The sequence below is a fragment of the Vigna umbellata genome, chromosome 9, assembly GCF_029865625.1.
Source record: "Vigna umbellata cultivar VRB3 chromosome 9, Vumbellata_1.0, whole genome shotgun sequence".
Lineage (NCBI taxonomy): Eukaryota > Viridiplantae > Streptophyta > Magnoliopsida > Fabales > Fabaceae > Vigna > Vigna umbellata.
In genome coordinates, this window is record NC_142173.1 from 12399514 (window position 1) to 12416071 (window position 16558).

Genomic DNA, 16558 nt, shown 5'->3' on the forward strand with positions numbered 1-16558 from the left:
AATGCATTAGTAACTAAGTCGATTAAATTGCGTCTAAGATGTGTTATTCTATAAATTGACACAAATTTGATTTCTGTAAGAACTTTTGTGATTCCAACATTTTCATATCTTTTGCATAAAGTTGTGATCTTGCAAAAAGAAAAGAAAAGCTCCAAGAAACCAGAGTGATCGTGGTGATCAACTACTTGTGATTTCTTGAAGAGCAAGACTGTTGTGTTTTTCAAAGGCTGATCAACTTGCACATTTGGGTGTCATTGAGAGATCAGATTCTGCAATCTTTTGAAGATTGGTTTGAGGTTCCCTGTTGTGATTACAGGAAGAAGAGTGTGTGGCGTTCTTGACTTTGAGAGTGTCTCAAAGGGTTTAGATAGTAGGAGAGGGGATTCTTGCTGCTGGTCTTCTTGTTTACTGCCTATATTTTGATTAGAGGGTTAGAGAGATGTTTTATATTTTTGACGTGTGGTCGCTATAAAAGCCTTGTTGTAAAATCCTCGATCATTATAATGCATTGGCTTCCTATGGTTGGAAAGGACACTAGACGTAGGCTTGGCCGAACTAGTATAAAAACACAGTGTTTTGAATTTTCTCATCTCTACTCTCTTGATTCAATCGATTACATTCTGCATTCATTCGATTAAGTTTTCATGCATTGAAAATCTTTTACCTTGTGATTCAAGAAAAGTATCAAGGCCTCATTTTTGGGAAAAAGATTTTAAAAGATTTTGTTTTTCAATCTCACCAATTCCCCCCCTCCCCCTCTTGGTGTGAGAAATTGAGTCATTCTATTTTAACAATCTCATTAGGTTAGGTAAGTCTTTCTATAATTATGAGTTAAATATAAAAATTCGTATATCATTGACAAGACTTGGCAACCCAAGGTGACTACGATAAGCGAGTCACAAAATCTCAACACCATGTTGATGGCTACATTGTTTGGTAAGTTGAAAGAACATGAACTTGATCTCAGAAGATTGAAAGAGGACGAGGAACAATGCAAGAAAAAGACGTTAGCCTTCAAATATGAGGTTGAAAAAGTGAAGAGTACCATAGAGTATGAAGACTCTGATGAAGATGAAGAAAATATGAGTCTTGTCATTAAAAAGCTAAGCAAGTTCATGAAGTCTAAAGGTAAAAGAAGATTCAAAAGCGGGATGAAGGAGAAAAAAAACACATGAAAGTTGATTGCCTAAATCAAAAGAAGGGTGAAGAAAGAAATACAAAGAAAATCTTAAAGAAAAAGAAAGCTTACATTGCTTGGGATGATGATAATGAATTAACATCAAGCTCAATTAATTATGACAAGCAAGCAACATTTGTTTAATGGTAGACAACAATATATCTAAAAGTCAAGTAAGTTCCTCTAGCGATTTTGAAAATTCTTATTATAGTCATAGTGAATTGCTTTACACTTATAAAGAATTATTAATTGAATCCGAAAAATTGGATATTGGTCATAAGAAATTGAAAAAAGATTTTAAATAATTAAATTTAAAATTTGAAAATAGTCTACAAGAAAATAACAATTTGAAAAATAAAATTTATATTATGAAAAAGGACTGATGAATGTATTTCTTGCATAAATAAAAAGAAGCTACTAAATAAAACAACCTATGCTGAATGTAGTAAAAATGCTATAGAAAAGAAGTATGTTCCTCATTATAAAAATAAAAGTAAAATAATTCGTAGAGTTTGGTAAAGAAAGGAATTACTTATAGGAACCCAAATGTTGTTACTTGTTTTTATTGCATGAAAATGGGTCATACCTTAAATAAATGTAAAATTAAACATTATGGTGTTCCTTACATTTACTTCAGTTATAAAATAATTCAAAAAATTTTATATTCAACCCAAAGGACCCAAATATTTTTTTTTTGGACCAAAATATGATTTTTTTTTTGTTTTACAAATAAGTACTAGAAGAAGTTTAGAAATTATTGCATGACTGTGGCTTTTGTTTCACAGTTAGAACCTAAGAACATAAAAGAAGCTCTTCAAGATTATCAATGATGTATCGCAATGCAAGAAGAACTACACCACTTTGAAAGAAATCAAGTATGGGAATTAATCCCTAGAAAAGATACTCATCAAGTGATAGGAACAAAATGGGCGTTCAAAAACAAACTGAATGATGGAAACATAACCAAGAACAAAGCTAGGCTTGTAGCACAAAACAATAGTCAAGAAAAAGGTATTGATTATGATGAAACATATGCTCCTATTGCCAGGTTAGAGACAATACACCTACTTCTTGCTTATACATCTATTATGAAATTTAAATTATATCAAATGGATGTTAAAATTGCTTTCCTAAACAGTTTTCTTAAAGAAGATGTATATGTTTAACAACCACCTAGTTTTGAATATTATAAATTTCCAAATCACATCTTTAAATTAAAGCAAGTGTTTTATGGTTTAAAACAAGCACCTAGATCTTAGTATGAAAGACTTAGCAATTTTCTAATAGAAAATAGATTTAATTGAGGTAAAGTTAATTCCATTTTATTTATTAAAAGAGTAGGAAAACATACTCTGCTTACCCAGGTACATGTTGATGGATATTATTTTTGGATCAACTAATAAATCTCTTTGTGAGGATTGTGCTAAGACCATGCAGGGTGAATTTGAGATGTCAATGATGGAAGAGTTGACATTCATCCTTGGTTTACAAATCAAGCAAACGAAAGAAGGTACGTTTCTTTCTCAAAGTAAATATTGTAAAGAAATCCCGGAGAAGTTTGAAATGGACAAAGCTAAGGAGGCATCCACTCCAATGGACATCATGTTATCTAGACAAGGATGAATCAGGTATGCTCGTAAACCAAACTCTATATAAAGGCATGATAGGGCTATATTATATATTACTACTAGTATGCCAGATATTTTGCAAAGTGTTTATGTATGTGCTAGATACTAGTCTAGTTCTAGGGAATCTCATCTCACCGTAGTTAAGCGTATCCTTAAATACCTTAAGGGAAATATGTCCTTTGGTTTGTGGTATCCTTCAGAAGCTTAACCTTGTCTTGTAGGGTTTCTCATGCAAATTATGGAGGATGTAAGATAGATAGAAATAGCACAAATGGTACATGTCACCTCTTAGGTAGTTCCTTAGTTTCCAAGGATTCTAAGAAACAAGCTTGTGAAACCTTTTCCACTGAGGCTGAGTATATTGTTGTAAGTAATTGTTGTGCACAAATTTTATGGATGATTTTGATATATACCTAGACCATATTTCACTAAGAATCCCTTTATGATATCTAGAACCAAACATATATAGATTAGGCCCCACTTTTGTACAAACCATATCCAAAAAGGAGCTGTGATGTAGAACATGTAGATACCAAGCACTAATTAGTAGACATTTTCACTAAGACATTGCCCAATGATAGATTTTATGAGCTTAGAAGGGATTTGGGAACTTAGAAATCTTTTAGAGGTCTTATTTAATGCATTTTCATGTTTTTCGAAAATCCTCGTGAACTAATCGATTATCCCCTACTAATAATTGATTATCCTTCCCATTAGAAAATGTCATTAGTTTTCGAATAATCGATTATAAGAAGCCATAATCGATTATCATAAGTTTCGGGCTTCAGTTTTTTGAAACGATAATTGATTATCTGAAGCAATAATTGATTATCACGAGTTCTGAATGTTGGGAACTCAACATATAGTCATTGCAACGGTAAAAAAACGACTATATTATGCATTTATTAAGCATTTTCCATCTGATATGTATAAATAGGGGCTATAATTGATTAGTATACCATCTTTTGTGCTTTGTATACATTATTGCTCATTTGTGTGAATATTTGCGCTCCATCCCTCTATCTTTTTCCTTGATCCTACACTACTGCTATGGTTGATTCTACAAGGAGAAAGCTCAAGACCTGAAGAGCTTCACAACCTGCTACTATGGAAGAAGAGGAAGTTGATTTCTCCTAAATATGTGGATCTCTATTGGTTCCATATCTATGATTTTCTATTTCCACCTCAGATCTTCCATCAAGGAATTATGTCGCTTTTTGAAATGCAAGGTAAATTATATCTTGATCTGGTTTGAGGTTTCTATTTGAACTTGAAGGTGCGTGATAGGATCTACTCCACAAGGGTAAAAGGATTAGATATTATATTGGATGAGGACATCTGTGGCCAAGATAGAACTACATAAGGATGGTGTAATGCTCTCTCGGGGCCTTAAAGGATTCAATAAGATTATGGCCTTTCGTTCCTTTTTGAAGGATCTTGAGTTGCTTATCAATAAGAACCAGTTGCTTGTTGGGATCTTAAGAAGTATGTGAAAAACACTAGAAGGGGGGAGTGTTAATGGAAAAATTCTTTTCGCAACCCTTCTGATATAGCATGTTATAAAGCTTTATGATTTTCTTTGATTATATCAAGAAGTGTTTTTTTTGTGTTATTTAGAATGTACACAGATGACTTTATAAGGCTTTCCTTTGTGTAACAATAATCATTTAACTTGGGAGGTTCGTGCATTTATAAATAAAAACTCAACTACAGGTTTTGCAAGAGAGGCGTTTAGGCAAGGAGGAATTAATTGCACAAATATTTTATACTAGTTAACTCCCGTCCAGTCTCCTTTATAGAGGGTTCCACTATAATCTTTACAAGATTACACTGAGTATTCACACCACTCCTAGGTTCCACAGTGAGCGAGTAAACTTTTGTTACTTTAAACTTGGATGAGTATTCTTACCACTCTTGGTCTCTACGGTCAGCGAATAACCACCTGTTACCCTATGTTAAAACAAAAGTCGTCTATGCACCCAAACGCTCTCATGTTTTGAAGTTTAATCAAATAACATTAAAACGAGATAATAATATGAAAACAACTTAGGGTGAGAAACCTAGAACCAAATCCTCAAACATAGAAAACCTACACAAAGAATTAGAACTAGAATCCACATCATAGAAAAGCTTAGGAAAGCACTTAAGACCTTAGGTTATAGAAAAACATCTAGGCTAAAACACCAAGACGCATGGCTAAACGTTATTGTTCCTAAAGCGTCCAAGAGACTTGAAGTAAAACGCTTAATGCTTATCACTCCTAAAAGAGGTATTTAGAACAATTGAGACAATGTCTCTGACAAAACACTTTAAAAGACTTTAATTATTAAAATATAAAAAGAAAGCTTTTCCAAACTAAATTATATGTATCTAAAAAGAGACAAAACCAAAAGAAGAGTTTACATGACTAAACGATACCATAAGCTTAAAACAATACTTCGTCCAAAGATGAAGTCTCCATACAATACTTGGTATCTTCAGAAAAGAGCTTAATTGCAAAAAGCTACCTAATGATAGAAAATCAAAAAGCACTTTGTTGTTTTGAGTAAGCATTAAATGACATTAAATGCTCAACGTTCAAAAACAACAAAAGTGATAAGAAAAGACATATTTGTTGCATGCACAATTTACTCTATTCTTTGCAGATTAGTTATTATACATGCATCCACAAAGCTATAAATCAAATATCAAAAGTGAACGTTAGAGACAAAGGAGATATTCAAAGAATGTTCTTCACTTGAAGCCATACCTAAAAGGAACGTACAACCTACTTCAAGCAAAATACTGAAAAAGCACGCCTGCTCTCACAAGTTGACTTACCTAACGGTTGTTGTACAACAAAGAAAGAGAAAGCACGAGTATCAAGGCTAAAAGCTCAGTCTAATGGACAATTATTCATGAAGCCTTTAAATAGAACAACTTTCAAAAACAAATTCAAGAGGATAGCCAAGTGAGAAGCTTACAACAAAACATATATCTAATAAGCACTCAAGATAGAACAAAAGCAAAGAGCTAAAAAAAAAAGCACATTTGAGCTGAAGAAGAGAAAAGAGAAGAGAAGAGAAAAAGAGGAAAGAAATCCTCTCAAACTTCACAACTCTAAAATTGGTGATCATGTTGGTATTCACCGAACCATTGATAGAATCAGTGCCCAATTTTATTGGCATAAAATGGAAGAAGATATAAGAAGATTTGTCCAAGAATGTGTTATTTGCCAACTGGCCAAAGTAACTTAATCCTTGCCAGCGTGATTACTTCAACCACTCCCCATTCCCAATCTGATTTAGGAGGATATTGCTATGGATTTCATCATCTCAACGCCTTTAGCTTGTGGATGATCTAACATTAGTCTTGGTACATTAGCTAGCAAACAAATGGTGATAGGATTACCATTTCTAAAACCACCCAAAGATATTTGCAGTGCCTGTTTGGTAGGCAAACAACATAGAGATACGTTGCCAAAGCAAAGCACATGGCGAGCCTTCACAAAGCTTCAATTAATTCATGCAGATATTTGTGGCCCTATTTCACCATCCTCTCACAGTAACAAAAGGTATATTCTAAGCTTTATTGATGATTATTCACGTAAGGCTTGGATTTATTTCCTGCATGAGAAATCTGAAGCACTTACAGCCTTCAAAAGCTTCAAAGCAAATGTTGAGAAGGAATCTGGTGCCTTTATTACTTGCCTTAGAACTGATAGAGGGGGAGAATTCACTTCCAAGGAATTTTCAGATTTCTGCACTCAACAAGGTATATCCAGGCAATTGACAACTGCTTACACCCCACAATAAAACGGTGTTGCTGAACGGAAAAACCGCACCATCATGAATGCCATGCGTACGATTTTGCATGAAAAACAGGTTCCTAAACAGTTTTGGCCTGAAGCAGTACGCTGGTGTGTCCACGTTCAGAATAGAAGTCCTACAACTGCAGCTCTAAATCATCAAACACCAGAAGAGATGTGGAGTGGTTCAAAACCAAGGGTGGATTATTTTCGAACGTTTGGTTGCATTGCCCATGCTCACGTTCCAAATCATACTAGAAGAAAGCTGGATGATAAAAGTCAGAAATGTATTTTCTTGGGGGTAAGTGATGAATCCAAAAGCTTATAAATTATTTAATCCTGTTACAAAGAAGGTTATAGTGAGCAGAGATGTTGTATTTGAAGAAGAGAAAAACTGGAATTGGTAAGATGGCTCTGAGAAAAATAAAACAGAAGCTCTTGACTGGGAAGAAACAGCCACTGCAACAGACGAACATTCTGAACCTGCTTCACAAGAATGTTCTGAACCTTCTTCACAGGAACGCTCTGAATCTGCTTCACAGGAAGTTACAATTAATGATGGTGTAGATCCTGTTATAACAGAATCAAGTTCTAAACATGTTGATATTCCAATGGCAGGGAGGGCAACCAGAATTCGAAGAACTCCCAATTGGATGACAGATTATGAAACTAATTTGGTAATGGAAGAAAGTGATGAATTGTTGGCAATGATGCTGGCAGAATCTGTAGATCCCCAGTCCTTTGAAGAAGCATGGACGAGTCAACAATGGAGAGAAGCAATGAAAGCTGAAATGGAGGCCATTGAGAAAAACAATACATGGCAACTTGTAGATCCACCAGCAGGATCTACACCCATAGGTCTTAAATGGGTTTACAAGACCAAATTTAATGAAAATGGTCATGTAGAAAAATATAAAGCCAGATTGGTAGTTAAAGGTTATGCTCAAAAGTATGGAAAAGATTATACAGAGGTATTTGCACCTGTAGCTAGACTCGATACAGTGAGAATTTTGATAGCATTGGCTGCACAAAATGCATGGGAAGTATTTCAGCTTGATGTAAAAAGTGCGTTTTTGCATGGTGATCTTAAAGAAGAGGTATATGTTCAACAGCCAGCAGGTTTCATTCAAAAGGGTCGAGAAACTCAAGTTTACCGGTTGCAGAAAGCTTTATATGGACTTAAGCAGGCCCCACAAGCTTGGTATAGCAAAATTGAAGCCTACTTTGCCAAAGAAAAGTTTAATCGATGTTCCAGTGAACACACATTGTTCACCAAACAATTTCAGGGAACAATATTGTCTAGAGATGAGGAAGGAGTCCCAATAGATACCACAAAGTTTAAGCAAGCAATTGGTAGTCTTATGTATCTCACAGTCACTCGACCTGATTTGATGTATGGGCTAAGTTTAATAAGCAGGTACATGGCAAATCCAAAGGAATCACATTGGGCAGCGATCAAACGGATCCTGAGATATCTTAAAGGCACAATTGAGTATGGAATCTTTTATCAACAGAGTGGAAGAACTGGTCTTGTTGCCTACAGTGACAGTAATTATGCAGGTGACTTAGATGATCGAAAAAGTACTTCTGGTTCAGTTTTTTTAATGGGTACGGGAGCTGTCTCTTGGGCATCGAAGAAACAACCTGTGGTGAGCTTATCTATAACTGAAGCTGAGTACATTGCAGCGGCATTCTGTGCATGTCAATGTATTTGGCTTTGCAGAATTTTAGAACATCTCGGTTCAAAAGAAGAAGGTGCAACAGAAATCTTATGTGATAATAGCTCTACTATTCAATTATCCAAAAATCTCGTCTTTCATGGAAGAAGTAAACACATTGCAGTAAGATTTCATTTTCTTAGAGATTTGGTTAAAGATCAAGTTATTTGTCTTAGTTATTGTTGCTCTGAAGAACAATTGGCTGATATAATGACCAAAGCATTGAAGCTTGACCAATTTGAGAGTCTACGTCGAATGCTTGGAGTTGTGGACATAAGAGAAATAAGCTAAATGTGACAACATATAGCTTAAGGGAGGGAATGTTGGTTATTTTAAATGTTTTAAAATAAATCTCCTATTTATTAGGGAGAATAAGTCATTAGTCAGTTAGCATATTTTATTCCTAGATAGGTGCTGTTTTTAAATTTCAGTAACTGCCCATTATGCAGAGCAGTTGTGATATACTGGTTTTTTGGCTTTTATAAGCTACGCTTGATTACTCAATAAAATATACACTTAGACAAGTTTTATTCTACGTATCTATTTTATAACAAAGTCTACGTCATGAAGTATACATTTATCTACAGAGCTATTTCAAAAGGAGTGTCGATCTTAAAGTGAAAACAGGTAGGAAAAAAAAAGAGGAAAAAACGAAAAGAGAACTGAGTAATTACTAACCGTGTAATACTCGAGTTGTATACTTTCTTTGTCTAGTTACTTATGAACATTATATCATCTTTAATGTTTTTAATGTCGTAGTTTTATATTTTTTTTTATTAGATAATTTTGTTCCATAAGAATTTCTTATTTTACTAATAGACTGCAAAGCCTAGATTTATAAATCATGTTATTATATATATATATATATATATATATATATATATATATATATATATATATATATATATATATATATATATATGATTTGCATACTGGAATTTTCTCAGAATAAATTATAAAAATGTATATATAATGTAAATTTTATTTTTTTTATATATTTATAGAACTTAAATTGTTTGAAAAATTAAAGCAAATGTTTGGATGGAACTTTTAAGAATAAAATCACATATTCAACAAGAAAAAAAAAATATGTGTACTTATTTAAAGTCATTTATAATAATTTTATGAATATGAAATCATGATTGATTTATGTAAGTGACTCAGAATCAAAATGTTGAACAAACTAAGACTAATAAAGAGTGTTGTAATGTATGAATTGGACTTAGATTTGTTTAGATATCTTATCTCTATAAGTATTTAAAAAAAAATAAGATGATTTTTTTATCCGTTAAAATTAATTTATTTTCATGTTAAAAATAAAAATTTAGAAAAAATATATAGGAGAATTTCTACATGTTCATTAAAAATGAAGTTATTCTTTTTCATTTTATTTTATTTTAAAATAATTATGTTAAAACTCATTCAAACATTCACAATTTGAAACCGAGCAGTGTATGAATTTTGCACTGACTATTTATTACAAGAAGGACCTTCTACAAAATTTTATTCGTGGAAGAAACCCATCCTCACATGTCTATCTTTATTTCTAAGTTATCCTCAAAAGAAAGTTTCGTGTGAGTGGACAAAAGGTGTACAAGTAATGTTCCACGCACTTCAAATTTTCCACTTGTGTGAGTCACCCAACCACACAATCTAATGAAATAAATGGACCACCAAAAAATAGCAATTCTTTTAGTCCAAAGCATTGGAAATTGCTCTACCAAGCTTTTTGGCTCACATGAAACCTAAATAAGGGAATCCATGGTCAAATATGTGACACAAATTTGATGTTAAGTTTCTATGAGAATTGAACAACACCACGAATCCTTCTTTCCCACCACATCATTTAGCCTTCTCCTACTTCCACAAAATCAGCATTTTTCTTCCCACAACCACTATTGACTACCTCCAAATTTGTTATATCTTGCTCTTTCCCACTCAACAAATTTGATTCTTCTTCATTCCTCAACACTTCCAATGTATTCCTTACCTCAACACAAGCATACACCAAACTTGCACCATAAAGTTTGCAAGAATCGCTCACCCTTTCACCCATTGCGGGTGTGTTGTTCCACCACTTCTACACCAAAATCCAATGTTAAGCCATTGGTCATTGAGCCTAGACTCGTGCCTGTGGTACCAAGGGTCATTACCACCATTGATGAACATCGTCCAATTAACAAAGACACTGATTTGCAATCAACATGGTCTCACAGAGCATGGGTGACAGTTGGGTGCACAACTTTGCTCATTTCCTTGGGAGAGTCTATAAAGGGTGCAATGGATTCAAACATGTGGGTTGAACCGATTATAGCAAGTTGGGTTGGTTACATTTTAGCTGATCTTGGATCTGGGGTTTACCATTGGGCTATTGACAATTATGGTGATGGCTCAACCCCAGTTGTTGGAGCTCAGATTGAAGCCTTCCAAGGTCATCACAGGTGGCCTTGGACTATTACCAGACGTGAATTTGCTAACAATTTGCATGCATTGGCACGTGCAGTGACCTTCACTGTGCTTCCTATAGCTATATTTTGTCATGACCCCATTGTTCAAGGATTTGTTGGAGTGTGTTCTGGCTGCATCATGTTTAGCCAACAGTTTCATGCTTGGGCACATGGCACGAAGAGCCGGCTTCCGCCGCTCGTGGTGGCGTTGCAAGAGACTGGCGTGCTAGTGTCACGGTCACAGCATGCTGCACACCACCGGCCACCGTATAACAACAATTACTGTATAGTGAGTGGAGTGTGGAATGATTTTTTGGACAAGCATAAGGTCTTTGAAGCCATGGAAATGGTACTGTATTTTAAAACTGGGGTTAGGCCTAGGTCATGGACTGAACCTGCCCCTGAGTGGATTGAGGAGATTGAGACCTCTTCTCAAATCCAAACCCAATGATGTTTATTCTCTTCTCCATTAATTTCTAAATGATTTATTGCACACATGTGTGTGAATGGGTAGCTTTTGGCTCATGTAATTTACTCTATATTCAAATTATAGTTTTTTAAAGATTAAATATATGAAACAATGGGATGTTTATGTTGTTACTTTGTCAGTTTATGTTAACATGTGATCTCTGGTTGCAGGTTGAGCCAATGGTGTTAAGTATAAATTTGTATTGTCATTGAGAATATTTTGATGTTTCTTACTTTCATAATTATAGAAGTGATTTGTTTCACTTTTGTTTTATTTTCAAAAACTTGTATTAAAAGTAAGAACTGATGACAATACATGTGTATTCAAAAATTTGTTTCACTCTGGGTTTTTTTTTTTTATGATATCAAGTTTGAGTAAAAGGATTTTTAGATATAAACAGAACTATTTTGAATAGAGGTAGTAAAATTAAATCATTTAACTACCTCAATTAATATCAAATAAATTATTTATTTATATTTAACTTGAGAGATAATAAAAACCAACATCTCTCGATTCTATTATATCGTTTACATCTTGGAATCAAATATTAAATGGGAACCTATTGCGCATTATAAAACATATTAGCTTCAATTTGCAATGCTTTACAACATCATGAAGTTATTTGTCATGGAATAAACGAAAAACATATTAAACAAATTAATCATACTGGTTTGCAAACCAGACATTCTAAGCAAAAGTGGGTCATAAATTCTTGTGCTGTAACTGGATATAAGTATGCACGTGATCAATGCTTCCATGATTTTAATAAGTGGAAAAAATGGGGAAAGAAACTGAACAAAGTCCAAATAATTGTACTGCTTTTATGCAAGCACCATTACAGAAAATTTAGTATATATTCCAGTTCAACAAGTACCATACATACAAGTGTATATACTAGATTAACATACAAACAACTAATCAGATTTTAGGACAGAATTCGAGAAAGAAAAAACAATGATAAATCCAATTTTGAAACAATCTAAACATACACGGGCCTTTAAAAATCAGACCAAAGTTTCCTTTCCTCTAAATTTATTAGGTATCAACTGCTGTTGAAGATGAGATAGGAGACACACAAGGAAACCAGTACCTCCGTCTACCATCTCTATGGCCGTCATCAATCATGGCAAGTCCTTCCTGCATCAGCCAACAGTGTTTCTTTATTGTATATGATTTGAAATTGGAGTGTGTTAATAAGTTAAGAAAAAGGAAAAGATTTTTCTTGTATAATTTTTGGTTATCTTACATCAAGTAATGTATCGAGGGCATCAATGGCTCGGCCAGAACTCCAAGATAACCGTCTCTCTACTTCATCGACTGTCACAAATCCTTGAGCCTGCAGTAAAGAAAATGTTATGTTCAAATAGCGAAATGATGCATAGCTACTTTTGCTACATTAGATAAATGAACAGAGGAAGTCTTTTCTTCACAAGTAGGAATGCAAGTTCTAACTAATATCTATCAAATTAAACCACACCATGCGTCAAGTTTCTTGACTACATGATGAATTTTGGTAACAAAATTAAAATTAAATCATATAATCCCTCACCATTAAAAATATAGATTGAAATTTGAAATAAAGGATCTATATAAATTATTAGGGACTAAACCTATATTCACCGAGTGACAACTTCTTTCTTCTATTCATAATAAATTACATGTTACCAGACAGAGTAAAGATAAAGTCCATAAGCAACTTGCTCTTTTGTAAGCCAAAAGAGAACATCAACAAACTAGATTGGTATCCTCCTATTCCATTAAGCCACTCAAAATATTCAGTCTTATCCTCAACAAGCAAACAAAAAGCAAGATCAAGTAAGTTCACAGTCTCCCGGCTCTTAGAAAACATGAAAGGAACAAGTAAATAGTGATTACACCTTAAAAGTTAAACTAGGGTCATACACGTGAGGATCCAATGAAAAAAACACATACATAATCCAAAAAGGAAGAAATAGTTGTTACCTGGGCAAGTTCGAGAATTTCGTTGTGGTCTTTGTTCAATTCAGTTGGAACTGAACGTACAAGTTTTCTCTTTCCAACAGAAATTACTTCAAAACCACTACCCAACACCTGAAATTTTGGTTATACATCAGTATGAAACACCGTGGGCTCCAAAAGGACACATGTAATACATCTCTCAACAAGTGGTGTGTATCAAAGATGTTTCAAAAAAACTATAAAGAAGGAAAATATACAGCTCAAACACACATGCACTCCACAATTCAAATGCTCTTCCAACATATACATGCAAGTTAGGTTCACTGTGTCTAATTTAGTTAATCCAACTATAAGAATAGTCGTCCTCTTTTACTGAAAAAGACACAATAACGATGAAGATTGGTTCATTATAACACTGGCGTCTTTAGATAAGCACTGGGATCCATTATTGGATATTCAGTAAATAGTGTGGTTGCACAGATGCTAAGACCTTGAAAATATTTTTTTTTTCTTTTTCCAAAATGATTTATTATATATGAAATACTTTGAAACATAAAGACCAATAAACAATAGTTGTTTATCTTCTATTCACAATTCACAGATTTAAGGAAGAGTTTTGTCCTATAAATTTTCCCTAGTTTACTCTAAGAAAACTGAAGGTCATTCTTACAACTTAGGGCCATATTTCCAAGCACGTCCAAATTTGTTAAAAGAAGAGGAGTCCTCCCACAAGTAACCCTTCCACATCCCAAAATCTCAATTTCCCTGTTTACCCGAGTATTATGAAGTTTCTTATGCTTTTCTGATACACGTGCTTGACCATTACCATTTGTGATTTCTGCTCATACCATCATCGAATTTAGTAAGTCTTGGGGAGAATCAAAACTCCTGTCCCAAACCAAAATGTTGTAAGGTGGACAACAATTAAAACAAATCAAGAATCTAATGTAATGGAACTGGGAAGAATGAGATGTTGCTGCTCAGTTATGGTCAATCCAGGGCAGAACTAATTAATGGGAAAGTGTTGAGGGCATGCTGTAAAATTAGTAGCACGTTTACGTTGAAAAATGCATTGATGTGCATACATATGGGATAACAAAAACCTTAAACACAAGGATTTGTGTCAAGCATACATTTTCTACATCAAACTCATAAAAAATGATAGTCATGATCTAGTTTATGGGCAACCACCTTCAGCTTACTAATAGCTCGTAGGCAATCATCCTCTGAAACAACTCCTCGATCACTTTTTCGTCTCTGGCGAAGGAGATGGCAGAGTTCCTGCAGGTTGATCAGTCCTCCATTGTGTGCTCTAGTAGCCAAGCAAATATCCACTATTTGAACTCCTGTCTAGTCAAGTAGCTTGTCTTAGCATACATACTAAGAAAATGGTGAAGATAACAAACTTGGATTTAATGTTAATTCAAAGTATAAAATCAGTACCAATTTATAAAATATAAAAGATAAACACTTCAACAATCATAAGTTTGCCACAAGGTGAATTAAAATGTTTTGTGAATAAAACCATAATAGCAACCACCAGTGGAGATAAATGGGCATATGCTAAATATAATTCAGATCAATCAAAGTATCGTGTTCGTGTGCACTGCTAAGTATGATATGTTTGCCTATAGCTAGCAGTTTTGATAACAATCTTCCTGATGCCAAGTCTGATACCCTAAAAGTCAACTTGGTAAATAGGATGACAAATTCTATTATACATTCTCCCAGAATTTGAAGTGTTATTCTTATTTACTGCAATAAAATCTCTAGTACTAAATTCAGGCATTCCTATAGTTCAAATTCGGAATAGTTCAAGACACTACAAACTTTAGCATTGCGGCTCTTATCCATTATTTTTTTTCTCAGGTATTCTATGCTAATTATCACAATATAATACGAATACTTGTACATAAAAGATCCAGACATGCATATCAAACTTATTTCAAACAAGGTTAAGAAATATATCACTAACCCAGTTCATAATAGAAGTCACCAATTCCTAACAGCTCTGCCCAGAAACCCTTGTTTGAGGCCAAGGGATCCACACCAACTTTAGCGCACATCTCATGAAACTGTGATCTGAATGCAGGGTTCTTGCGTATGTCATTCTAAACAAATAAATCAACCATTAGAAACATTAGTGACAATTAAAGTGATATTTCATTATAATACCCACACTAGAAACCATGAGCAATGTGTGTTGGTATACATTAGATAACCACAGCCCCAAAGTTTCAAGGCTATCAAATTAGTCAAACACGCCCTTTAAAAGAACTCCAGCGACAGCTAAGTCAGGAATCAGCAAGCAACATAACCATAACCATAACTAAGGTATTTCGAATTCATCTTATTCCTACGTCCCCCTATTAGGATGAGTTAAACATTTCTCAACTTTTATAAAAGAAAAGTCAACAAAGTCAATGCATTTTAGAAAAACGAAATTATTAAGTATTGTTGGTCCTATTAGAGGTCTACATAGATTACTGTAATCCTAATTGAAGAACAGGACCAACAACATTTAAGTTTGTACTCTATTAATTACCTAAAAACATCAAAAGCAACTCCTTTTCCACTTAAACCATCCAGCTCTAAAAACCCAAATGAGTTTTCCCGACACCCCATCATAAAAAAACGGCGCAGCAGAAGAATGAAACAATTTGACACACAAATGACAAATAACTTGATGACATATCAGAAAAAATATACAATTCAGAAACTATACCAATAATATCAAGACAGAAGTGAAAACTAAGCATCATGTTCAGCATAAAAAACCAACTCATCATAGCACCACAATATGGCTTTCACTGTCCACAATAAAATAAACAAGAGGGTAAAAAACGTGGGGTGAAGAAAACAAAAATAAAAGAGGACCTTGTGTTTGCGAGCGAAATCTTCGAGCTGAGAGCGAAAGGTGGCAAGCTGCTCCTTCATCAAATCCGTTCTGATCTTTGCCACATTTTCACCCAGCAAACGGAATTGATCCCTCGCAGCAGCGTGCGTCTGCAAACCTCCAATTCCTGGCCTTCTTCTCATCTCCCTTTATCCTTCGCCGACTCGAGGTTCCAATTTTATGGCTTCTAACAAATTGGGTTTCTGGGTGCGGATTTTCGTTGATCAAATTTAGAAGGAAGTGAGGAATCTGCTCAGAGAAAGAATTAAAATAACAATTAAATATATTTTTATTTCTTTATATTGAATGATAGTTGTTTTATTTTTATATAATATATAAATTTTTATTTTCTTTTATTTTTTCTTTCTTTCTTTACAATTTTAAAATAGAGATTTTAAGTCCTGATATTCATTTTAAGATGTAAAAAATGATACATATTTTAAGAATGTCAGATATTTATATTATATCACATTAATAATCAACATTATTAAAATGATA

At 33.9% G+C, this 16558-nt stretch overlaps 2 protein-coding genes across 2 annotated transcripts; one reads left to right on the forward strand and one right to left on the reverse strand.

Moving 5' to 3' along the window:
* Window positions 1–10149: 10149 nt before the first annotated feature.
* On the forward strand, window positions 10150–11357 carry LOC148192572 (fatty acid desaturase 4, chloroplastic-like). The gene has a single exon (XM_088099087.1). The coding sequence runs from the start codon at window positions 10288–10290 to the stop codon at window positions 11206–11208; it is 921 nt and encodes a 306-aa protein (XP_087955213.1). The 5' UTR covers window positions 10150–10287; the 3' UTR covers window positions 11209–11357.
* A 661-nt stretch (window positions 11358–12018) lies between these two features.
* LOC148192573 (vacuolar protein sorting-associated protein 22 homolog 1) lies at window positions 12019–16309 on the reverse strand. The gene is made up of 6 exons (XM_088098320.1): window positions 16042–16309; window positions 15140–15275; window positions 14356–14510; window positions 13189–13296; window positions 12473–12562; window positions 12019–12363 (listed from the first exon to the last, which is right to left on the reverse strand). Exons 1-6 carry the CDS (start codon window positions 16201–16203, stop codon window positions 12262–12264), a joined length of 753 nt encoding a protein of 250 aa, XP_087954446.1. The 5' UTR covers window positions 16204–16309; the 3' UTR covers window positions 12019–12261.
* Window positions 16310–16558: the final 249 nt, after the last annotated feature.